This window comes from Talpa europaea, assembly GCF_964194135.1.
Source record: "Talpa europaea genome assembly, chromosome: 12".
Lineage (NCBI taxonomy): Eukaryota > Metazoa > Chordata > Mammalia > Eulipotyphla > Talpidae > Talpa > Talpa europaea.
In genome coordinates, this window is record NC_140079.1 from 94980000 (window position 1) to 95006356 (window position 26357).

Genomic DNA, 26357 nt, shown 5'->3' on the forward strand with positions numbered 1-26357 from the left:
CCGTAGACAGGGGGAGCGCACGGCTGAGGGGCCTGTCAGTTCGTGTGGGGAACAGACTCCTCCTGCCGGTTCCAGGAATGGCCTAAAAACACTTGTAGGAACGTTACCTGCTCCAGGCACAATTCAAAAGGGAACGCCCTAAGCCGCGGGGAGGCGCAGGGAGGTGGGGGCCGGCCTGGGGCAAGGGCAAGGCTCAGGGGGGCCTCTGGGCACCGGCGCGCGCTGGGCCGGCCTCCTGGGGCGCTCACTTGCCCCGCCGCCCGCGGGCCGCCAGCTCGGCGTAGGGCGTGTGGATGAAGTCGTGCAGCTGCTTGGCGTTGGCCGCGTTCCCCAGCACGGCCGCCAGCTCGGCCTGCGACAGGCGCGCCAGCTCGGCGATGCTGGCCACGCGGTTCATCAGGGCGCGGCAGTTCTTGGCGTTCACGCCCGGCATGCGCAGCAGGAAGTCCTGCGGGCCCGGCCGGTAGCGGTCGGCCTCGGGCAGCGAGTCCGCGTCGGCGGTGACGGCCGCGGCGGCCGCGGGGTCGGGCTGCGGCCGGTGGCGCTTGAGCTCCTCGAAGAGCTCGGCTGCAGCGTGCGGGGACGCGCACCACAGCAGGCGCAGCCGCGGGAAGTGCAGCGTCAGCAGCGCCAGCCGCGCGCTCACCGCTGCGCCCGCCGCCTCGGGGTGCCAGGCCCCGCGCGCGCTCAGCGAGAAGGGCTTGCGCGGGTCGAACTCGATGAGCAGCAGCGGCCGCGGGTAGTAGCGCGCCATGGCCACGCACTGGCTGTACAGGCGGCCGTTGTTCAGGGAGCCGATCAGGTCGCTGACGCTCTTGCGCTCCACGCACATGTCGGGGGTCAGGATGTAGTCGCCCACCTCCAGGGTCACCGGCTCGATGTCCACGCCCCGGCGGTGGATGAGCGCGGGGAGCTCGCTGCGGAACTCGCGCATGTCCACCACCACGCGCGGCGGCGCGCCCGGCTGCTCCTGGCCGCCTGCGGGGGGGGGGGGGGGGTGAGGAGGGCGTTGAGAGAGGGACACCCCGGGCCGGCGCCGCGCCAGGGCGGCGCCCCTGCCCACACCTCCAGGGGCGCGTGGTGCCACGTGAGATTATTCCCCGGTTTTTCTGTATTTTTGAAAAGCTTTCTTTACGCAGTTCATCAGGGCAACGTCCCTTAAACTCACAGAGCGACAGGAAGGCCAGGAGCCCACGCCGCTCCTTACTGGTCACTCAGAATGTGCGTGTCCCCCCGCAGGCCCTGCCTCCTTCACGTCAGCGCCCCAAGGGCCCCAAGGACACCCACCAAGGGTCTCTCAGTTCCTGGGACAAAGCCTGGTACACAGTAGGTGCTTAATAGTGCTCGCTGCCTTAAGAACCGCTCAGAGCCATATCTGGAGCACTTAGGGCTGCATCAGTGAGTCCAGAGAGGGCAACACGGAGGCAGCAGGGATGCAGGAGCCCCTCAGCTCAGGCTCCTCGGCTCCAGCGCCAGGATGGCTGGGATGGAGGTGCAGGGCCGGTTGTGCTCAGTAGATCGGGGACTGGGTGCTTCCAGCAAGGCCCAGGTGATGCTGAGCTGCTGGACCACACGAGGGCTGCTGATGGCGGGAAAACAGCCCTTAAAGACCATGCTCTAATCCCTGCAGCCTGTAAGATGCACCTCACGTGGTAAAACGACTTTGCAGATGTGACTAAGTTAAGGATCTTACGGCTGGGAGATAGTCTGGATTAGCCAGGCACGCCCAGCGTCCTGCCCAGTGAGGGGGCAGCAAGGAAGGTCAGACAGAGTGGCTGGCTGTGAGGGTGGAGGGGCCAGAAGCCAGGGGACTGCAGGTGGCCGGCCGCCAGAGAGGGGGAGGCAGGGGACGGCTTCTCCCCGGAGCTCCGGGGGAGCGGGCCCTGCTGACACCTGGACGGTAGCCAGTGAAACCCATCTGGACTGCAGAATTGTGAGACAACAAATTTGTGTTGTTTCAAGCCACTCAATTCGTGGTAATTTGTTATTGCAGCTATAGGAAATGTTTGAATACATGGGCTTGAGGGTGAACTCAAAAGCACAGATTTCTGCGAGTAGCCTTCTGTGTGGCACCGAATGCTCACATTCATCTTCCCTCGCACTCACTGCCTTACACTGTGGCTCCGCATGACATGTCAGCAGCCCATCTGGGGAACAGGAGCTTCCAGAAAGACACATGCTCTGAGTCAGTGTTTCCCAAATTCCAATCCAAGGACCACTTCCAGCAGAAGGCCCTGGGGCGCTGACCCTGATGCAAAGCCACCGGGTCAGGGTGCTATGGATCCAGGCCTGGGAACCAGTTTTCACAAGCACCTGGGTAACTCCTCAATGCACTACATCCTGAAGCCCACTGCCCTACCTGCGCGTGACCCTACCAAAGGTCAAGTAAGTGCAATCACACTGCTTTTCTCATGTCACCTGGCTGCTATCAGCTGCTCTCCTGGGCAGAGAGGGTTCTGGGGAGTGGGCTATTCCCGCACCATGGAACTCGGCGTGTCTTGGGGGTACAGAGATGGTGTGCGGCGTGGCTGAACACACATCACACCTCTGACGTGAGAAGTACTAAGACACACGCAGACTGAGAAAGAGGCGTGGGGATATGGCCCTAGGTGACTCCTGTACTTCTGAGATCGCCTGGCTTTTCCAGGCTAGAGGTTAGAACCTTGTCACCATTGACAAAAGTTTCTCTGCAAAAGTTCATTCTGGGTCTCAACCAACCACATTCAAAAGCAATACTGGACTGTAACTAATTTCGAAGTTGGGGGCCCAGAACATGACTCCACGTGTGTTCCAGAAGAGGAGCCTCAGATCCTGAAAGGACACGTGGCTGGTAAATGGCAGAGCTCAAATTAGGGAATGGGAGCAGACCTCAACTTTGAGGGGTTCGAGGAAAAACCAGGCCTCTGAAGAAACTTTAGAACCCCACCATGTCCATCCTGGGTGATGGGGGTGCCGGTGCTGCGGGGGACACTCACCTGCCTGGCGCGTGTCGGTGGAAGCTTGGCTCGACATGGAGCCCCTCGCTAGGTCCAGGTTTGTCTCGTCTCTGCCTTCTCTTTCTTCAGGGATGACCATGCTGGCCTTCTCCCTGGGACAGGGGAACATTCAAACATTCCTTGAACTGATTTCAAACTTCCAGAGTTTAGCTGTTTATAAATTACAGTATGGAAATGACCTATGAAGTAGGCATGTCAAAAATGCCATTTGCAGCAACATGGATGGCGCTGGAAGGGATCCTGCTCAGTGAAATAAGCCAGAAAGAAAAAGAAAAATACCGGATGGTCTCACTCATAGCAGGAATTTAGAAGACCCAAATAAGGGACCAGGAAAAAGACTAATTATAATAAAGTAAAAATCAAAATCAACAAGCAACTATAAACCAAAGACACACTACGGGTTGGGGGGAGAAGGGAGTAGGATCAAAACAAGGGGGGGTGGGAATTTTACGGTGACGATAACCAAGATGAAAATGCATACATTGTGCAAAAATGAAAAATGATTTAAAAATATATATTAAAAAAATGCCGCAGACTACTACCACTGTTTATAAGACAAACATGTCACTGAGCATTAAGAAAATTTAAATAATTATATGCCACATTTTCAGAGCAATCGTAAATAGGCATTGTTAAAAATCACTAATTATAAAAAATGAAAACACAGAACTTTGATTTAAAGAGCCCCAGAGGAAAGGCCCCATTACGCACGCTCCATTTTAAAGGTGAACCAAGGTGAATGCAAGAAAGCAAATTTCCACGGGAGATTTAAGCAAGAAAATCCACGTCTCAGGTTATGCCACAGGAGCAACACGAATTCACTCACTCGTGAATCTATGTGAAAACATTTATGGAGTGGGCCTGTGTGCCACACCAGGTGCTCTGGCTATAGACATGGCCATGCAATCAGTCTTGCCTTCAAAGCTGGTCCTGCATCTTTGAGCTGGTAGATGGACAGGATGATGCAGTCATGACCAAGGCTTATAATCAGGAACCACAGTCACGACAAGACCCTCCATAACCAAAGAAAGAGCGAGCCAGGTCTGCCGTGGCCATATTTTTCAACAGCAGTAATGTACGCTGGGGCCAGTTCAGGAAATGGCGAGAACCGGGTGTCCATCTTGTGCAGGTGTGATGGGAAGATATACAGGTGTACCTCGTTTTATGGCGCTTTACTTAATTGTGCTTTGAGGATATCGTATTTTTACAAATTAAAGGCTTGTGGCAATGCTGTGTGGGGCAAGTCTGTTGGCACTGAGGGGCACACATTCACTTTGTGTCTGTGTCACACTTTTTAGTAATGAATTATTATTATTGTTCTTTTTCAAAAATTTATTTATGCATACAAGAACTGGGGTATAGGCCAGAGTTGCAGGGGTGAGGGTGAGAGATTCACCAGAGACAGTGGCGGATCTAGGCGGATCTACTGAAATAGACTGCTGAGGGGAGCAGCGGTTGAGGCAGGAGAGGTCTGCCGTGCCATGCGGGTCAGCTTCCTGGCCAGGATTCAAACTCATGCCTCAGTGGCTGGCGATAGCTTAATAGTGCTGAGACTTTAACCCCTGCGCCACCAGGGAGGCCCCAGCAATGAATTATTTTCAAGTGAAGGTATATACATTGTTTTTTAGACACTTTTGCACACTTACTATCATGCACTTAACAGACTATTTCACAGGTAACAGACTGTAGCATAATGTAAACATAACTTTTATATGCACGGGGAGACCAAAACCTTCCTGACTGCGGGGGTGCAGGAAGATGCCCGCCTGACTGTGTGGGTCACAAGCCCCCTGAAGCCCCTCTGAGGCATCTGCCCAGGGCTGGGCCTCTGCCCTTGCAGGGCTTGCAACTGCGTTGAGGAAACAGCAATCCTGGAAAAACGATGGGCCTAACCAACTGCCACCGTAGAGACTAGGGTAAGGCGAGATGCCAGAGGAACCTCCAATAATAACTGGTCACTTTGGCCAGAGTGAAAATAACAAACATTTTCCAATGAAAGGAAATGAAATCAGATGAGGAGCAAACCTCCCACCTCCCAGCGCTTCAGAGCAGGAGCCACTGCAGACAGAACTCACCACTTGGAATTCCACACGCTTTGGAACAGTATAAAAGGCAAAGTTATAATTAGGACCCCGTTCTGTAAAGAGATGGCAACCGCTCCAGGCCCACTTCTCCATGTTCTCAGGACCGGCGTCAGGTGTCACCTGGGACACTCACCGCTTCTAGAGAACTTGAGTTGTGGACAACCCACCCCGAACTGGTTACTGCTCTTCAACTTCTTTTATACTGGGGGTTTTTCTTCTGTCTGTATTTCCACTTGCTTTGCTGGCTGGGCCACATATGGCTTGGGGACATATGATTCCCCTGTGACCTGAGCAATTGTAGGGCATGGGCGAGGGGTGGCGAGGAGCGGGGGGCTCTGAATCCACATTTCCTGCATTTGAAACCTTACTAGCTCTGTGACCTTGGGCAAATCATTCAGTGGCTCTGTCCTTCAATTTCATCTGGAAAACGGGACAATAATGAAAAAATCTACCCCAAAAGACCTAGGAGGTTTACAGAATATACGTGAGGCACTGAGTGCAGAGCCGGGCACCCACAAGCACTCTACAAATGCCAGCTGCTATTAGCACTGTCCTTTTGTTAGGCTTGGGTCCTTGTCCCCTAATTATGCACGATTATGCTAAAAACCTGATTGACCTTCAAATGATTCTAAAACTGTTTCAATGTTGTTACATTGACCGTGGACTGAAAATTGAATCTGACAAAAACAGGCTCCTGGGGACGAAAGCTGGGTGGTGAAGAAACTGCAAGTCTTCCGAGCAGCGACTCAGATGAATTTCAGAAGTTTGCCATAATGATACCTCAGCCCCGCGCTCTCACCATTTAGCACACTCATTCCAGTCACCCTGTGACAGGCACAGGGTAATAATTTAAATATTCCGAGTCCTACTTACTACTTCACTGAGAGGACCGAGGTTTCTTATCTTCGCTTGAACAGCTTCAGCGAGAGGTGAAGAGCCCGTGCTGCAGGAGAATAGGGCAGGGGCTGCTGAACTGCAGGCCTCTTCCAACCGGCATTTATTCAAGTCTCATGCTAACTTTGTGATATTTTCAAACTGTAAAATTTCAAATCATCTTACCCTTTCCTTTGAAAAGCAGTGACCTCTCCGAAACTATGTATGTTCGGAATGTTATTACTGATTTTTCTACCCCGGAGCATTTTACTATCAATACTTAGAAGTGTAATCTTTTTTCTCTTTGCTTATCGTTTGTAATCTACTGACCTTTCCTCTAGCCAAACCATCCGTTCACTGCCAGTTTGCCTGACTCACTCTTTTCTAGTTATTTTAAATAGTAGCACTGCTTTTGTTCTTATATCACCCATGGAGGGCCTGGCAGAGGCACATCATCTTATTCTCACATGAAATTGTTCTCTAACTACAGGCACAGTGCAAATACTCTTTCAGCAATGCATCTCACATATATTTTGCTTTTCAAAACAAACACTTCTCAAATTTCCCAAGTTTTCTGGGAAAGTAAGCATCTTACGATTCTACATCGTGTTACCATCTGATTGCTTTGTACCATGGGAAGATTTAGTTTATAATAAGCAGATAATCACCATTGAGAGAGATCAGAAATGATGCCAGACCATAGATAAAATTACATTACAATGTGGTCTGGAAATTATTGCCAATTGAAATGCTGGAGAAGGCCCATGTCCCAGGCTCTGCTGAGTGAGGTTTCCAGGATGTGCCAGGTTGATCCCCACTTGCTACTGAGGCTCTCCTGTGTAGAGTCACTCTTATAAACCAGGAATGGCATCTGGTCCCCAGTACTTTGCTACAATCTACTCAAAGTGCTCTTTTTCTGGATCACAGACTCCAGGGGAAGTCCTGGAGAAGAGGCAGTTGCACGGAGAAAGGCCGGAACACAAGAACTCACCAATGTGGACTCGACCGGGCTACAGCGTTGGGCAGGCAAGGGTTAACTCAGCAGTTCCCAAGAGAGGCCCTCTCCTCAGGACTGGCTTCCACCAGCTTCTGGGAGATAAGCTCTGAGCCCTTAGAACATCCTGCCTGGAAGAGGGTCCTGTATTGGTCAGATGGTTTATGCTGCGATGTGATTTATGGTGAATGCCTGTGTTTACTCTGGGGGCCGGAATGTGGGAACTCCATGTCTGCATAACTGACACCCTCCTGCCCCTCAGCAAAAAAACCAAACAAACAAACCAAAAACACCAGATGCTGAGGCTCCAGCGAGCTCCTCCACTGACAACTTCCCCTCCTCTGCTTCCCCTCACTGCTGCTGGGAGCACCAAGCACATCGGTGTGCTTACAATGGGGAGGATGCTGGAGGCCAGCATGGCTTGGGCTTCAGCAGGGCCTCCTTTCCTGCTGCTACTTTTAATCTGACCCTTCTCTGCGATAAGCCATAACTGCAGTATACCAGTTTTGTGTCTCATCTGGCCTGAGGGTGGTCTCGTGACCCTTCAAGTGAACACCAATAAATAGCCCAATGGATATATTATATTTGGGCTCTGTGTGCTCATTTGTAACTCAAGAGACAATGACTTCAATTAGCGAGGCTTCAGAAAAAAGGCATTTAAAAAGAGTGAAGGAATGGTTAGGTACAACCCAGCATCCATTATTGCCAATTCTTTGGTTCCATCTCCTGGATATCTCTTAAGTCTGTCTACTTCCCTCTGACAATCTCACCCTGGCCACCCCCTGTTCTTATCAGACACTTGCAATAATCTCCTGACCAGTTTCCCTGTTCTGATGCCAGAGAGAACCTAAAAAATATACTTATGTCGCTTTCCTCTGAGCCTTCAAAGCTGTCTTACTGCCTTTAGAGTTAAGTCCCGAATCCTCAGTTGAACCTCTTCTGCCTCTGAGCCTTTACACACATCTTGTTCAGCACAATCCCCTTCCAATCAGCACACATTCTTCACACATCAGCCTAAATATCTGCAGCGAAGCGGCGGTCCCTGATCCCCAGAACAGAGTGATCTCTGATGTATGGTCTTACTACACTTGTTTCTTCTACCTTTGCAGCTGGTGGCTCACTGCACACTTCTATTTATTATAATACTCAAAATCATTTAATGTTTTTCTTTCCCCCCAGAGGATAAGGTCTAGGAGACAGAACTTTTTCTGTACCACTTAACTCCAGCACATATATATTAGCACACGTTTTGGCACATTAATAGATACTCAATGAATACCTGTGGGCTATTTCGGTCTTGGGGAGAGGGGAGGCTTGCCAGACACAAGGGGAGATAGGGAGGTGCTAAAAATTTTGTACAAGAAGTGGCAACCTATCTAATACCTTGTTTTTTATGATACTATTTCTGAAATATTTTTTCCTAAAAATTGATAAACACAAAATTAATAATAAATGATCCCATGGAGCACGTTAACAGAAAATACAGTTTCATGGGCTGAAAGGACTGACCAGTCATTCTATGACCAGTAGCTGGAAGAAATCATGGCCAAGGTACGTCACAATTCCAAGGATTTGAAGGGGAGGGGAGGTCTGCCCACGGGGCATGCTGAGTGCATTCACAGGGACTTGATGGCACCAGTAAGGCGAGCAGCCCTGTTCCCAGGGACGCATACCCTGGACTAACTGAGACATAGATATTTTATGTACATACTGAGAAGTCATGGTCTTGGAGGATGGTTGTTCACTTGGAAATTCTGTCTTGGGCCCTGGCAGGTTAATATTGTTAATGATAATTCTGCCCTCTCACTTCCAACGTCTGAGGTTGGAAGACTGGTGTGGCCCGTTCCATGGTTCAGCCCAAGGACGTCCTGGCCAGCCCTTGTCCCTGGCTTCTGAGGCCCATTTGATATATATGATGCACCTTCCCTTGTAAGCTGCCATTGCCTTGACAACGTTCCTGGGGGAGGCTAGCAGATTCCTCTCACACCTGCAGGTGTTAAGGGGCAGCCAGTCGGCTGGTTGGCAAATATCTCCCTTAGCAACATCTTCCTTATAATAAACTGAAAATACTTTCTATTTGGATTTGGAACGTGTTGGACACTTATTCTCAAAAACATAGACACGAGTTCAGATAAACATCACGCCTTTTAAAATCTTTTTTTCCTTGGAGTGACTACATTGATGGTGAGCTGAACTGCCTAGGTGGGGAAAACTCTTCCCAGTATAAACAGCACAGCTCTCACCCAAGCACAGACAATGGAACTTGCATGAGAATTAAAAAACAAACAAACAACAAAACATACTTCAGAGGGAAAGGACAAATCTTCACATGTGGATGGGTGAGCAGGAGATTTAGGAACATGTTTCTTAGAAAAGTAGTGTTTTAGTTCTCCTTCTGTGACCTATAGTTTACAAATAGAAAAGCAGTTCTTTTGAAGAGTTTGAACACTCAGTTCAACCACTGAAAAGAAGTCAAAATGGCAGCAAAGGAAAGAGGACACGTGCAGATGGACACCCGGGGGGGACAGACCTGAGTACAGGACAGACCTGATGTGATTCCCCACAACTTCTCACCCTCATCTTTCCTGAGCGCCATTGGATACCCCTACTCTCCCAACCTGGAGAAGCTTCTGGATCCTGCATGGCCCTCAACGGAGCTGTGACTTCCGCAGTGGTCTTGCGAGCATTACCTTATGAGTTTCTCAAAAGCTTCCTTTTCCTTCCGCAAAGCAGTGAGATAGCGTTGCTCCTCGGTTGAGCCTCCGTATATCAGAAAGTAAACCCTGCAAGTCAAGACAGAGCTCTTTTAGGTTGCAAAAACATCATTTTTAATCCTTGAAAGGCACAGCATCGCACTGAAACCAGCAAGCGAGAGTGCTCAAACAGTAAATATTTGACTAAGAATAAAAGGTTCCATTAATCACATACTTACTAAAACAAAGTTGCCTAAACCCCACCTGTTAAAGGTCTCATTACCACATGGGTTTTTTTTTCTTTTGCCAAAAGGAGGACAGAGTTTAGGTAAACACTGAAATATAACTAGAGGGAGAGGATAATTCTTTCCTCATAACTATAAACAAATCAGAAAACACACAATCTCAGTGGCTTCTCTTTTTTCAATTTTTTCTTTGCGCTTCTGCCAAACAATCATTTACTAAGTTGGAGAGTAGTTATAAAAACCAGCTTATGAAGTTCATGTTTGTGAAAAGTAAGCAAATGAAATCTATATGACCTCTGTGTTCACAAGGAGTTTCTCATTTTTTTTTTTGATTCGTGTCTCAACAGAACCCAGCCACCTCACTCATTACCCAAACACACCGACACAGGAAGGCGTAGGTGCCACCAGGCATCCCCGGAGGTGATGTATTCTTTTCTCTTACTGAAGGCCAGTTTTTCTGTCTTTGTCACTACCAAGCTGACTAAAACCCCTCATTGTCCTTCTCTTCACCTTGTGAGTCCTCAAGTTTTCCTTCGCCCTCACTATCGTGGATTATATTCCTTGGAAGCCTGACAGGGAGACCACTGGCGCTCAGGCCAGAACCAGGGCGTGCTGTGGCCAAGGGAAGGTCGCTCACTGTTCCTGGGCCTCAGTTTCCTCACAGAGTGAGGGGTTGACCTACCAGACTCCTTGCAGCTGACATTTTATTTCCAAGTGTCATACTATTCTATTCGCAGGTGACAAAGCACTGTGCAGACAAGAGCTAGTGACAAAGGTGATTAATAGCAGAGCATGAAGAACTGACCAGACTAGAGCTAGCATCCCTTGGTCCAACTCAGATGTAATTATCATCTCTTCACCCAGCATTACTTCTGATCCACCTCCTCCATTCAGCTCTACTCGGAAAGGCACACCAGTTAAATCGCAGGAAGGTTTCTTTTGGCTCTGTTTTTGGTTCAGCCTAAGTTCAGGATATTAATTTTGCTGTTTATTTCCCCTCAGATATCTGGAGAGCCAGAACACTATCTTCTTTGGGAAGCATCATTTTCTCATCTGAGATTTCTGTAGCTTTTTCATCTGAGACTTCTCCGGACTCAAGAAAGCTTGGTACAACAATTCCCCAAAGACTTTATAGTTTTATGCGGCTGTAACTTAGTCACTTCTTAAAACTGAAAAGCGGACCTCCCCAGTGGCGCAGGTGGTTGAGCGCCGCACTGTGCTGTCCGCAGCCTCTTCAGCGCGGGTTCGATCCCCACTGGCCTCGGAGGAACCCACATGGCGCGGCAGATCTCTCCTGTCTCGCCCCTCAGCTGTGTACCTCGTCAGTCTGCCTGTTGTGCTCCCCGCTCTGTCTCTGGTGAATCCTCTCACCCCGCGCATCTGGCCTGTACCCCAGCACTTGTATAAATAAAAAATAAATCTTAAAAAAAAAAAACTGAAAAGAAAGGCTTTCTAGAAGACTTAAATTATTTAGCTGCATCACAACTGCATTGACTTTTGGTAGGATGTTCTAAGTTTCTCAGACTTGTCGGGGTACAGCCCCCCATGCGCCCCGACCGACCGAGGCCTACCCAGGGCCGGCGGGGACGGGTGTCCCGCCTCAGCCGCGCTCCCTGGGCCCCGACCTTGGGCCCGACCCCGGGGCCCTCACGCCCCGCCAAGACCGAGGGTGGCGCGGGCCGGCCCCGCGTGAGATCCCCAAGGGCTGTGAGGGCGAAGCCTCGAGGACGCGCCTCCCCCGGCGGCCACTTGCCTGAGCGGCCGCCCGGGCCGGCTGGCCCGGTACACCTCGAGCTGGCGCACGAAGGGGAGCTCGGCGTCGTACAGCACCACGTAGCGGGGCTCCAGCTCGCGCAGCACCCGCGTCAGCGCGTAGGGGTCGCTGCAGCCCAGCAGCGGGTGCAGGACGGTGAGCGGCTGCCGCAGGATCCCGTAGGCCGCGTCCGACGACAGGTTCAGCTCGAACGCCTCGGGCCGGCCGTCCCCGCCGCGGCCTTCCGGGCTGTCGCCCCCGTCCCCGTCCCCGTCCCCGGGGCCGCCGTCCGCGTCCGGCCCGTCCGCGCCCGCCTCCGCCGGGGCGCCCACCATCTGCGTCAGCGTCAGGCGGCGTTTCTTCTTGAGGGCCCGGCCCTTGGCGGGAGCCCGGTCGCCGGGCGCGGGGTCTTTGGGCCGTTTCTTGGCCCTCGCGGCCCTCTTGGCGCAGTCCTCTCTCCGGAACGGCGCCCACACCTCCTCGGCCTTGCTGTCCTTCTCGGCCTTGCTGTCCTTCTCGAAGGTCTTCCTGTAGAGCCGCAGCAGGAAGGCCTCGGCCCCGCCGCTGAGGTACTCCCGCAGCTGGGCGCACGTCCGGTCGTCGCTGGCGCAAATGAGCACCTGACCTGCAACGAGAAAGCAAGGTCAGGGCCCCGGCAGCGCCTGCCCCAGCGCCCTGAGGATCCCATGGAGCACGGTGACAGAAAAGACAGTTTCATGGGCTGAAAGGACTGACCAGTCATTCTATGACCAGTAGCTGGAAGAAATCATGGCCAAGGCACGTCACAATTCCAAGGACTTGAAGGGGGGGGAGGTCTGCCCACGGGGCGTGCTGAGTCCATTCACAGGGACTTGATGGCACCAGTGAGGCGAGCACCCCTGTTCCCAGGGACGACCCCGCCCCTGGGTGCTGAGGCCCACAACGTGTGCAGTTTGTTTCAAGAAAGTTCTTAGGTGTTTATCAAATGCTTCCACCTCTCTGGCAGGATTACTTAAATCTTTTGAGTAAAGTTGAAGCCAGAAATATCTTGTCTTAGGAAAAGTATAGTCGTGGTGTCATGGAGGCTTTAAAGAAGCCCTTTTTTAATTAATAATTTTGCAGAAGATCTTATACGCCAAGATAAATTCCAAATGGATTACAGAGTCAAATGTCAAATATTCACTCATAGAAGAAAAGTGACTCTTCTAACCTCTCTTTGGATGGAGATGATTTTCTTGGCTTAGAAGTAGGGGAAGAAACCTCAGAGAAGACTGGTATCTATAATCTAAGATTGACTCCGTAAGAATAAAAAAAGGGTGCACTGAAGAAGCTAAGACAAAAAAGAAGTGTTCAAAAACTGATAAAAGTTAACAACTTTAATATATAAAAAGTCAACACAAATGCAGAAATTAGCCTCAATTAGCAAAGGAAACAGATAATTCATGAGAGCAAATGATAATGAAAAGCTTACCACACAGTAGCATTTAAAGCAAGATGACACTTTTCTGCAATCAAATTAATAAAACTGTCACACACAATGTAATACACATATGTAATATACATATGTAGAACACATACATACAAATACATTTGTTCACCAAGTGAAAAAGGGGTAAGTTGCAGGGGGAGACAACAGGGAAATTGCTACACTGAGCATTTGTGCACATGCCTCTTTATGCATCTGTTGCTATTATTGCTGGAGGGTGGGGTCTTTGACGTGGAATTTCTGGATCCTAAGGCATGAGCATGTGTAGATCATGACAAATTACCCTCCTCCAAAACTGTAAGATTTACATTTTTGTCAGTGATATATAAATATTAATTTCCCCCCATTTTTTGTTGAAAAGTGCAATCTCTTTATCTTAAAATGTTTTTGCTCTCTATTAAAAAAAAAAAAAACAAGAAAAAGGGGTAAGTTCTTACACTGCTAGAAGAAATGAAAATTGATAAAAACATTACATAAGCCAATGTGGTAACTGTGTCTTAAGGACTGTGTCATTTGACTTATGGATTCTGGATCCAGAAATTCTACCTGTGCTATGACCTTAACAGTGAGAAACAGAAAACACATGAAAGAAAATCTGGAAGGAAACACGCCAAGGCTAACAGTGACTGCATCCATTTCTGCCTTCTCCATTCTTCTTCATCCTTCTCCCATTTTCTAAGTGAGAAGCATGTGTGACCTTGGCTCTAAAATCACAGCACCATAGGTTCTGGGAAAATACCACCCGCGTGTTTACTGAGAGAAGGACTGGTGCTTGCCTTTACTGTTCTGCAGGAGGTCAAGAATTCAAGCCTAAGTTTCTGTAATTGAGTTTCATTTTCCACTTGACTTTATGTTTAAGTGGAGTCGCCCTGAGTCTGCTGTGTCTCGTGCCGGCACACTTGTGTGTGAGCAGAGCAGCCCTCGGATTCGGAATTGTTTTTGATTCCAGAGCCAGGTCGGTGTCACTCCATAGAACAGTTGAGACTTCTTTGGAAAGACACTTGCTGAGAATATAAAATGTGAACTCATCAGCTTTCTCCTTGGGGATTCCAGATTTACAGTCTGGTGAATATGTATGTGGAGATTAGCTTAAATAGGAGTTCCGAGGATGCAACCAGCAAAAAAAAAAAACAAAAAAAACAAAAAAAACACACTTTCCTGAATACACAATGATTCAACCTGGAGAAAATGACATCCAATGAGAAGAAAGGAGGCTGTTGCTAGGATTTCAGTGTTCACTTGGCATTTATTCTTTTGCATTTTATAAACAAAGTACAGTAAGGTGTAGCTAAGCAGCTAATTGAAAGGGCCTCCTTGCTGGATTCTGAAAGCAAAGGCCACCATCTCCTTTTCTCCTACCTGGGCCACCAAGGGCTTCACTCTCCTTGTTTTCTGCCTCGATTTCTTTCAGTACTTCGGTCAGTGCTTCCCACTTTGGGTTGCTTTCAAGGACCAGTTCCCTTTTTGTTTCTGTGAAGAAATAAAAGACAACCTACATTTCATGGCTAGTACTTATTCCAAAGACTATTAGACTAACAGATAACACATGCTTCATTCTATAGCTGAAGAAAGTCCTCTGAGCTTTCTTCAACAGTAAGAATTCATAGAATCTGCCTTCTTGGAAAAGGGTCTACTTCTGGCTTGATTGATGACACCAGCATTAATCTAGGTTTCATGATACCCTGATAGAGGGCTATGTGCACAGTCATTAATAAGAGATGGTGCTGGGCCTCCCTGGTAGAGCACGGAGTTGAGCACAGCACTGTGAAGCTATCTGCAGCCTCAACAGCATGAATTTGCTCCCCAGATGGCCACGGAGCTACCCACATGGTGCAGCAGACCTTTCCTGTTTCACTCGCTGCTCCCCTCAGCAATGGATTTCAATCAGTTTGCCTGATCTGTTCCCCACTCTGTCTCTGGTGAGTCCTGTTATGTCCCACACCTCTGGCCTGTGCCCCAATTCTTGTATGCATAAATAAATAAATCTTTAAAAAAAAGAGATGATGCTGTGTCAGTTGTCAGCTGTGATACTATCTTTAAGTGGCTACACAAAATGAAGGTATCAGTGAGAAAAACAGTAGTTAGTACTTCTAAAATCCCCACGATGTTTATAATCTGGAACATGGAATAAAAGTAGACAACAATAAGGCCTCCTTGATGGCCTCAGGGTTAAGTCTCAGGCTACCACCATGAAGGCCCACTACAATGGCCTAGCCTGAGTTCAATCCCTGCCCAAAGAGCCAACCCACATGGCACAGCAGACCTCTCCTGTCTCACCTGCTGCTCCCCTCAGCAGTGTATTTCAATCGATCTGCCTATTCTGCTCCCCACTCTGTCTCTGGTGAATCCTCTCACCCTCCATACCTCTGGCCTATACCCCAGTTCTTCTACGCAAAAATAAATAAAACCTTTAAAAAAAAAAGTAGACAACAATCAAACTTTTATTTCTACATGTACTCAAACACATCACTATATATTTAAGTTCTGAAACAGACCTTTGCATGAGGCAGAAAGTAAGCACTAACCCAATTCCATACCTTAACAAAAAATACCAATGATATTTATTGTACCTGTTGGAATAAATGCTTACTTGCCTCTTTCTAGTATATTTAGGTTCTCTAAAAGCTACAAAGGATGCTAAATGATACACCCAGACTTTAAGTGCACAAAATAATAATTGCCAGAAGTAAAAAGAAAATGAATCCACAGTTTTTTATGGAGTAGTGAGAATAGTCTCGAATAACCTTTGGCATTTATTTGGAATCTCCTGGCAGTGGATTTTAAGATTTGCCAAGTAAATGCTTTCAACACATATTACACGTTACATATGACACAGATGCACACATTTTCACATGGCTGAAGAGTTACAATCATGCTGTAACTTGATAATTTCCACACCAAGTAGTTAAAGGCTTAGGCCTCTGAGAAACCTTTACCTTGCCCTTCTTTAATCTCCGTTTTTTCTGACACTTTGCCTTTTTTGTTCCCTTTGGCATCTGGAACCTGATAAACTCTTGCTCTAGCATTTATGAACATTGAGGCGCTGGAGTCAAAAAACAGCCAACCTGATATGAAAAGTTAAAAAAACAAAAGACTTTAATTCATGGTCCATTTGAAAGAGTTTCTGATGACCTGCAGATACACCTGGCTGTTGACCTGTTCTCCCAACCACAGCTTCCCCCTCCTGCAGCCTCTGTCCCTGGCCAGAACAGTGGTTTTCAAAGTGCAGCTGGGGGGTGGGGGGCTCCCAAGATATTTTCACAGGCTCTGCAACTTCAAAACTGTTCTCACTATAGCACCAACCCATCATTTGGCCTTTCCCCACTGTGCTGACATTCTCAGAGTTGGTGCAGAAACACAAGTGCCTGAGCATGGCCTGGGTGCTGGGGCCCAGGCATTGGTGGGGCTGGTATTCTTCCTTGCTGTGCACCCGATGTTTGTGACAAGAATGTCCCTGAAGGAGCAGTAAAAACGCTTGGCTGTACTGAATCTTGGCTCCAGGAACCACACCTGGACAATTACTGGGCTGGCCAAATACTGACAGTTGCCACAGTGAGGGGTCGGGGATAAGATGGCTGTCATGAATGTTTCCCTACATATGTCTTCTTGGCCTTGAGCACTCTCGAGGAAGAAACCCCATACTCCCTTGCTGTTTCTTTGGGGAAAATGAATTTTAAGTTCTTAACAACTAAACTTCCAGAACACGTCCTATTTCTAATTTGGGGATGATCTGTATTATATAGTCTTTCCATAAATAAAAGTGCCTGGAATGTATATGTCTGTTTATTGTTGTACAGAGCAGAAGGTAAGTAGGCGGGAACATTAGTTATCAATAAGACCTACACCCTTGGGCTGTGCACATGAACATAATCTGAAATCTCAGTACACCAGGTAGTTAGATACAGCACTGCCTGCATCTGACTCCCTAGCAAAATCCAGCACTTGATTCAAACCAACTCCTAGAATATTAGTATTTTTATACCCTACCTGAGTTCTGACCAAAGGCTTTCTCTGTTGCTCTCAGAGATTCCAGAAGATTAAGAAATGTGACACAATCATACTGGGAGAGATACTGAAGCAATGTTCGTAGAATCTTCAAATCCTGAACCAAGGATTTAGTTCTGGCTCCAAGCTGGTGCCATAAAGGGTCCAGGTAATGGCGGATTGTCTAAAACAAAGACAAAATTTTGTGTTGCTAAAACAGGTTCAACATAGCTATAAACAGTATACTTAAAAATGGTTAAGATGGTAAATTTTGTTATATTTAAATTTACCACACACAATAAAGCATCTAAAACATTATCCCCCAAGGAAGTGAAGAGAAAATTTCAGTTCATAAGATTCAATAACAGTGTAAAGCAGATCGTGTTATTTTTTTCCTTTAGAATTATTTTATTACATGATACACATGTAGAATAGTTTCTAAGTTCTACACACACTTAATTTCTTGTAAAGGGAAAATGTTACCTCTTATTATACCATAACCATGGCTAATAACTTTTTAAGACTTCTGAGAAAAATCTTATAAAAGGTTTATCCTGGCGCTGGAATGTTAACATGCAAGAAGGAACGCTCCCACACTAGGAAGATGATGTCACTGCCGCTTCGGATGCAGCCACAAAAGGGTCTGCGGCAGTTCTGGTGTCCTCTGCCATGCCACTGCATGTTGCACGACACTGAGATTTGAGTTTCCTTCCCGTGGTTATTCTTATGACTGGAAAACCTAAAGCTGTTCTGTGGCCTCTGGGCTCCCACTGTCTCTGAGTTACACAGTGAAGCCCGTGTGGCAAATGGGACCAGGGGCAGTCCAGCTTCCTCCCCCATAACCACCACTTCCCCCACTGCCTCCTAGACCATAGTTCCCCCATCATAAGGCCCCCACAGGTTCCTGCTACCACCAGATTCTCTGCTCTCCACTGGGCCATGGTTAGAAGGCTGCTGGTTATAATTTCCAAAGTCAATATAATTTCTACTTCCAGCCAGAATCTTTATTACCAGACAATGAATTTTTCATTCCCCATGTTTACATTAATACCTTTATTTATATGAACTCTCTGTATTACATTATTTATAAAAATAAACTACAGTATTAAGTACCTAATTATTAATTACATTATTAACCAGGACAGAAAACACCAGATAATCAATCATCTGTTATTATGAAGAGACACATCTGACTTCTGCAGAGTTGGCCCTGACCCTGTCCTGGATGGACAGAGACATGGGATGAGGGAGCACAGAGCACACAGAAGCCACATGGTACCAGGTTAAATACCACTGTACCTTCACTGCTAATGTCAAAGATCTGTTTGTTTATTAAATGTGAGGCATGGATGGGAACATATTTGTTAAATTAACAATGGACTAAATGTGAATAACGACTCCAGGACAACAGACACTGGGAGTGTCCTTACACACTGGGGCATGTAGCTAACTACGTGCCTCTTTCGTAAATCATCTACAAAGGCTAAATTTTTGAATGAGAAGTTATATCTATATTTAGATTTGATTACTCAAAGAATACGTAAAATACTATGTTGATTTTTACTAGCCAGGAAATGAGAAAGCAGAAATTTAGTAGAAAACAGATCAGGTTATATTTTGTTTTTCCTAAAGACAATAGTACATCTTATAAAAAGAATGTGAGGCTTTTTTTTTTTTTTTTTTTTTTGCATTTTGGTATCACCATACACTAGATTATAATAAACTTTAAAAACATAGGAATGAAACACATGAAATTAATTCAGTGTGTTACTTTATGATATGATGACTTTGGGAGAATCAGAGAAATAAGGAGTTAAGTTTTCCTTTTTACATAATATAATCAGTACACATTATTTCCAAGGACAAAGAGAGTGAATTTAAAAGACAGGTATTTGTTCTTCCCCAAAATGAAAACTTAGCTGCTTGGAATTTTTTAATAGCATTTTCTGGGTCTACATTTCAATCTCATATCTGTGCCAATATTAATTTATGATTAAAAAAGTAAGTCAGAATAAAAATTCCTTGAATTGAAGCCTTACCTTTTTCTCAACTCAGAATGTAATTTGAAGATGGGGTCTTACATTCCTCAGTAATGAAAACTCATCCAAAATATTTTAATTCCAAAAAAGAGATCATGAATTTATGTATAATTATGAAGCATTTTAATATAAAACTCTTCTACCTGTTGCTATCCCAATGTCACTTTAGATTAAAAAGGTTATTTATCCTCTTCTTAATTACACTTAAAACAAAAGCTCATCACTGTAACTGCAAAAATCAGAGTTATGTTTTGATGCCAAACCACATAGTTTTTACAAATGATTACCTTCCAGTAAGCCAGAGTGGAGCTATACTTTAAATCACCCCCAATTTAATTCTAAAATAATGGCAAATTCCTACTGAGAACACTGCAATTATTAAAATAACCTGCATTCATTAAACATACAACGTAACGCACCAAACTTAAAAAGGAAAAGAAATAGCATACCTTATCAAAAGGTTTTCCAATAGCATTTTCTAAAGATAAATCTTCGACTTCGAGTGACGGGTTATGGAATTTCAGCTCTTTCAGACATGTGTTAAGGATGTCCAGGATGGCCGTCTGGATAGCAAGCATGGCCGGTGTCATGGAAACGTGAATTTCTACGACTTCAGGTTTGTGCTGTTCTAGAAACGAGTGTACTGCTACATGGAACCTAGGGAGACAAACAGTTTTCAAATATTTTCTATAGTTTTGGAAGCAATGTATTTCTGGTCTTGGTTTAGTATTCTAAAAGTTTTTCTGGTAATTGTAATTAAGCAAAACGGAAAGCAAAATGACGTTTTTCAGGAATATTTTTAACCTCAGTGAGTGGAAGTATTATTCAAGTCAGTCTAGGGTTAGAAAACTATGACCTGGACCCAGCTCAGAGTCTGCTTTTATAAGATGCAGAGACACACAAATCACTTATACGTCATCTCCAGCTGCTTCACTTTAAGGCTTCCAAAGCCCACAATATTTGACTCTCTGGCCCCTTATAGGAAAAGTCTACCAATCCCTGAAATAAGATTAATCAAGAAAGGAAAAAGGCCGCTGCCACTCTTCTCAAGTACCAGCATTTGGCCAAAATATTTATTAGCAGAGGCGGCAGTGTTTGAAAATGGAAACCTTATGTTTTATTTTCCTGAGAAATTTACATAAATTCTTCAAAATTTTTGTGCTTTATTTCCCTGGTGGGTAATTTTCAAAGGGAAGTGGGAGTCTTAGCCAGCAAGTCTGCATCTCACCTAAAGCTGCCATATGTGTCTCCGAAAAAGAAAGTGGCTGCCCTGCGTGGATTTGATGAGCAGAGAAATAACCACCAAGTCGCTCTCCTTTGAAAAGAATCACAAAGGTGGTGGGCACAGATTCATGTGGGCCCTACCTGTTAGGAGCCTGACAGGATACATGGAGTGTAACTATGCTAAATTTCATGTCTCGTGACAGCGCCAAATTAAACAACAGTGGATCCCCTCAGAGCGCCTGACCACAGAGGCCATTACCTGGGCCACAGATACAGCTTCCTCACGAAAAGATTTCTCATCACTCTTTCCACGTGACAGAAACCCGTGTCAAAGGCAACAGCATTGTCCGTGAAGGCTTTGATGAAACCACGCTTGTTCTTCTGGCGGAAGAGGCGCAAGATGAACGCTTCCTGACAAGATTCGATGATTCTGTGAGCTCTGTACACCAAGATGCCTGGGGGAGGAGTGAGATGTTACGGAGACACAGGTCATTTTCATGCTTGCTTCATTCACGCGGCCACCTGTTTCCTTAGCGCCTCCTTGAGCAGAGGGCGAGCGCTGTGCTAGGCCAGGGACACAGCCACCAACAAAACTAAGCCCCCGCCCACCTGGCACACAATACATGATATAAAGTAAAACATTGAATAGGTTAGAGGGGGATGTACGAGCTAAGGAGAAGAAAAGAATCTGAGGAGGAGGAGAGAGAGTGTGTGTGGGGGCGGTGGTCTGTAACTAGGAAGGGTAGCCTGACCCAGGCCGTAGCTGAGTGAAGGCCACAGAGAGGTGAGCGGTGACTTTGGGACCCTCTGGGCCAACAGAGTTCCGGGAAGAAGGAATAATAAGAGCAGAGGGTGGGTGCGACAGGCTTGATGGAGGGAGAATTTCTGAAAGCAAGGTGGGCACTAATTCTCCTTTTGCATACGAATCAGAGGTAGAGGACACAAAATAGCCGCATTTTAGAAGTCTGGGCGACAATGACATCACCCATAATAATTCAGTGTTCAAAACCAGAGTATATTCAACTGAATTAGCCTGCTGATAAGAAAAACCTCTAATGAACGTATTTAATACATCTGTATGGGGGGGGGCAGTGGACATAAGAGTGATACTTTCTTTGTGAACTGAATCAAGCCAGTGACCTTCTATGTGCCTGCTGGAAATACACTTGCATATTTTTGCTCCAGTTCTCCTCACTCCAGGGTCTGGAAGATGATACGTGGAGTATTTTAACCACCCTTTCTAATAGTTCAATAGACCCAATTCAGAGTCTACTATTTTAGTGTTTAAGTTTTGGATTCAGATGGTTACAATTTACTCCAGTTAAATGAATTATTTTTCAATATAACAATATTGTTATTTAGGAATTTGTACACAAAAGATTTTCTATCAACCTAACACATGTACACAACTAATTGACTATTCAGAAAATATTTTCTACCCAGCAGCTGGGATTTTCCAAGTAGTTGACTGGGTCACACTTATTGGCCTAGACTGAAATATTATCAGTTGAAAATTTAAAGAATAAACTTCCAAAGAAGTTCACCTTCCAAAGAAAAGGTGAACCTCTAAGAAAATGTGTGTTTCAAAATGTCACTCTTTTGGAACCCAGAAGGAGGATGAGAACTAGCATAAAATAGCTTAGGTACTAGGCTTAGGTACTTTCATAGATTTTTATCTCATCTAATCCTCACAACAATTCTACAGGATAGGTCTGATCATGAGACCAGGAAAGGAAAGTAACTTGATCCATGCCATCTGATAAGTAAAAGGGAGACAAAAAATTCCAAAGTGACTCCACTTAAGGGTTTCCCCTTAAAAAAAAACAAAACAACAACAAACAAAACAAAACAAAACCCCCAAAAAACAAAAACAAACCACCACGAGTAGGTGAGACTTCTAGGGGTGAACCCAGTCCCACAAAGTATTGGTACTTGCAAGTTGGTCCACATCTACACAGCCTATTAGAATGATTTTCAGTATCAGAGGCTGGAAAGTTTGAAGGAATTAACTTATTTGTACTCCTTTCAGTTAAGCAGCAGCAGCTCCAGTTCAGCCACTAGTTGGGAGCTGATCAGAAATGGAGATGGAATTTTGCACTTCCACTTAGGAACTATCTACAAGCTATACTTTGGACATTTCCTTGATTTAGAGTGCTCTCCGCTTAATTAGGTTGCACTATACTGACATTCACAGCGCAATAGTGGCATCTAGTGGCCATTTCAAGACTCCTCAACCCCATTTTGTCAACTTAGAGCAAAACCCTATACATACCAGAACACATCAAACAATAATACTTTGCAATGTATAGAGATTGCTGGTTATAAAAAGCAGGTCCTTTTTTACTTGCTATTATTTATCAAGTGATTATTGCATACCAGGCACTACACTAATCTATTTATTTTATCCCACTTAATCCTTACAATAACTCTAGGAGGTGCTATCTTCTTGATTTAAAAAAATGGAGTATTAGGTTATACATCTGAAATAATATAATGTTATAAGTGAATTATGTGTCAATTAAAAAATTAACTTGCAAAAGCAATAAAATGATAGACGTATATTAGTCATTGATGTAATTAGTCAACAGCAGAGTATGTGGAGTAAAAAAGCCAGCACAGTTTCCAGCAACAGAAGAGTGGGTTCTACCCCAGGAGGGAGTGTCCCACTGGCCTCTACTCTAAGAACCGGCCAGCTTACTCATTTCACTCGTCAATATATATATATATTTTTTAAAGCCTGAGTTTTTTTTTTTTTTAAAGATTTATTTATTTAATTATACAAGCACTGGGTACAGTCAGAAGTGCGGGAGGGTGAGAGAATTCACCAGAGCCAGAGCAGGGAGCAGAGCAGGCAGGAGGACCGAAGTACACTGCTGAGGGGAGCAGCGGGCGGCAGGAGAGGTCTGCGCACCATGCGGGACCCTCCTCCGGTGGCCGGGGGAGCAGCCGGGGATCGAACCGCGGGGATCGAACCGCGCTGCAGAGGCTGCGGGCAGCTTTGCAACCCAGCGCTCAACCGCTGCGCCACTGGGCATGCCCCGTCAATATATTTTTTAAAGGGACATTAATAAAAAACAGAACTTGTGGTGAGGACTTGTTATAGAAAAGGAAAGAAAGAATGTAATAAATGAATGAACTGGGAGTGTTTCTGGAGAGGGAGCAGTAAAGGAGAATGGTTAAAACCACCCTTAGGAAAGAAAGGGAGTAGTAAACTGAGGCTCAAGCAAGTTAAGGAGCTTGGTTGTAGGCGGTGGAGTTACCTTTTCAAGACAGGCGAACCTGACCAGAGGTCGGGGCCACCCCTGATGGCAACGGTAACTCTCAGGAAAGGATAACACCACTTTTCCTCAATCAGCTCACCATGTACCATGTGAAGCATCCATCACACACATTCATTCATTCAGTATTTGTTGAGGGCCTTCTAGGTTCAGGGCAAGATGACAGATGTCAATAGAAATATGATAATGATGGTTATAATTTCGAGTCTGCCCTCCAGATGTTCATTAAAGATCACAGTATATCCGTGCATCGTTCATCCAACAGATACAAGTCTAGTTGCTACTAGGCCCCAGCTACTCAGCTGGGAGGAACAAGGTATTCCTGGGGCTCACAAACATGAACAAGACAGAGAGACAGACAGAAAAGTGTAACGTGGGGTTCTGGGCACTATGACTGGGCAGAAGAACAGGGTGACCTGAGGACACGCAGGGAGGGCCCCTTTGGGGACATCAGAAAAGGTTTCTCAATGGATAAACAGTAATGAAAAATAATTCCTCTGTATTAATTCTAGCTAAAACGAAACCATCCCCCAAAGAATCAAGCAACTACTTGTTTTAATTTGAAATCATAGAAATAATCTTCAAAGAGGAATACATAAAGAATATTTATAAACCTCTCGAGCCTCACTGAGTTCTCAAAGCAAATGCCAGCCACTTACTAAGTATTTACTGAACATGAACTTAGAAAACAAGGAAAAATGTATCTTTAGCTACGGATTCAGGCCACCATGTTGACTGAGCATCTAAAGGGAGTCAGGTATTAAGCAAAAGCATCCAGTGCCTGGCCACAAGCAGGTCTAGTTTAGAGTGTAGCAGAGGGGAAAGAACAAAAAAAGGGCAAATTTATTTACAAATAGTGATAAGGGGTCACATTCTTACCAGTAATTAAATCAGAAGGTATTCTATCGGTCAGGAAATCAACCACAAGAATTCGACTTGTTGCAAATATCACACCTCCTTGAGTGTAAACCTCATAGCGACTGTTACTGGCGATTTCATTTGTCACCCGGCGAGGGAGGTGTTCAATTCCTTCTATCTTCAGCTGATTGATAAAATACTCCTAAAGCAAATCGAACTTGATTAGTGGGCTATTTAATCCAGAGGAATTTTTAATAGGCTGTGGATATTTGTATTTAAAATGCTGAGCTGCCTTTCTCAAAGACAAGGAACTGGCCAGAGAATAGACAAACTAAGTTATTCCTTTATGTGGATCTACATTTAACTCAGATTTTGTTTTTTTTTGGGGGGGGGGTTTACATTGGGGAATCATTCTGCTTGACTTGTTAGCATTGTAACGAAGACTTTTAAAACACTGGATGCAAGTCTTCGGATACCTACAAAATAGGATTAGCCAATTTGCAGGCAGTTGTGTTGGACCTTCAGCTGCCACCCCATCCAGTCTGGAGGGGACTTCTGCTGAGCACTGCCCCTGACTCTGCACACCTTCAGTTCAATGCTACTTCAAGGCGGGCCTGGGCGTGCACTGGGGACACCCAGATGGATCAGTGAGGGGCCCTGCCCTGGAGGACTTTGTGGTCACTCTCTTCAGCTGACGTTTTCCTCTGGCCCAGACTCTATCAGGGCTCACCAGACTTGTCAGACCAGGCCTCTAGGTGTATCCCCTTCCCTCTGCCTCGGGGCACCACCATCTCCTCGACCCCAAGTAACCCCAGGCAGCCATCCCCAGCATCCCCAGCTCTGACTCCCTTCCCACAGCCCTCTTTTCCCTACAGGGTTCTCCCCAGCCTCAAGCACCCCTTTCAAGTCCCGGCCATCGCCCCCAGAGATTCCCCTGTCGCCTTCCCTCTTCCCTTTTAGGGTACCACTCCTCTGACCCCCGAAAGCTCCTTGATATCATTCTTCTATTCGTGGCCTCCTCCAGACATGTCCCCTTGCCCTTCAGGGATGTCACTCCTTCTCCCCAAACCCTCCTCCTCAGATGACCCCCCCTCCTCTCCGAGCCCCTCGCACCCCTGTCAGGGACCCGCGTCGGTCTCAGGGGACCCCCACTGCACACCCTCCCGCCGTGTCAGGGAGCGGCACGTCCTCGGAGGCCTGGCATGGGCGCCCGGGCCTGCGTGCGCGCGGAACGCCCCCTGCGCTCTTGGGGTACCCTCACCCCGCGGCCGCACCTCCTCGGCCGGCTGCGTGTTGAGCACCAGCACCAGGCAGGCCGGGTGGCAGTGCAGCCGCAGGAAGTGGTAGAGGAGCCGGTCGGCGCCGAGCCCGCGGGCGCACACCACCAGCCCGTCGGTCTCCAGCAGCTCCAGCACCAGCTGCCGCTCGTACTCCAGCAGCGGCGCCATGGCCGCGGGTCGGGCCGGCGCTCCCGGCTCCATGCGAGCCCTTCCGGGGCCGCGGCCGAGCGCAGCCGAAGAGAGCCGAGGCCGACACGAGCGGGGGCCGAACGCAGCCGAAAAGACCCGAGCCAGCGCGGACGCGAGCCGGCCGAGCTCAGCCGAAGAGCAGCCGAGGGCGACGCGACCGCGGCCCGAAGGAAACCGAAGAGAGCCGAGCGCCAGAAGACGAGCGCCGGCCGAGTTCAGCCGAAGAAGAGCCGAGTGGAGCCGAGTGGAGCCGAGTGGAGCCGAGTGGAGCCGAAGATTCGCAGCGTCATCAGGAGGGGCTGGCGCCGGCGACGGAATTCTTACGTGTGGCTGATGAGATTTCTGTAATGTGGATGTAGCCTACTAATTAAATACTTATTAAATCCCGTATTAGTGGGGATT

At 46.8% G+C, this 26357-nt stretch overlaps 1 protein-coding gene across 1 annotated transcript; it reads right to left on the bottom strand.

Moving 5' to 3' along the window:
- Positions 1–244: 244 nt before the first annotated feature.
- On the bottom strand, positions 245–25967 carry ERCC4 (ERCC excision repair 4, endonuclease catalytic subunit; the record flags this gene model as incomplete). Its single annotated transcript, XM_084250233.1, has 11 exons — positions 245–978; positions 2976–3088; positions 9638–9730; positions 11639–12263; positions 14463–14573; positions 16040–16168; positions 17091–17271; positions 19576–19783; positions 20610–20805; positions 24508–24688; positions 25761–25967. 11 exons carry the CDS (start codon positions 25965–25967, stop codon positions 245–247), a joined length of 2778 nt encoding a protein of 925 aa, XP_084106359.1.
- Between the last annotated feature and the right edge of the window lie 390 nt (positions 25968–26357).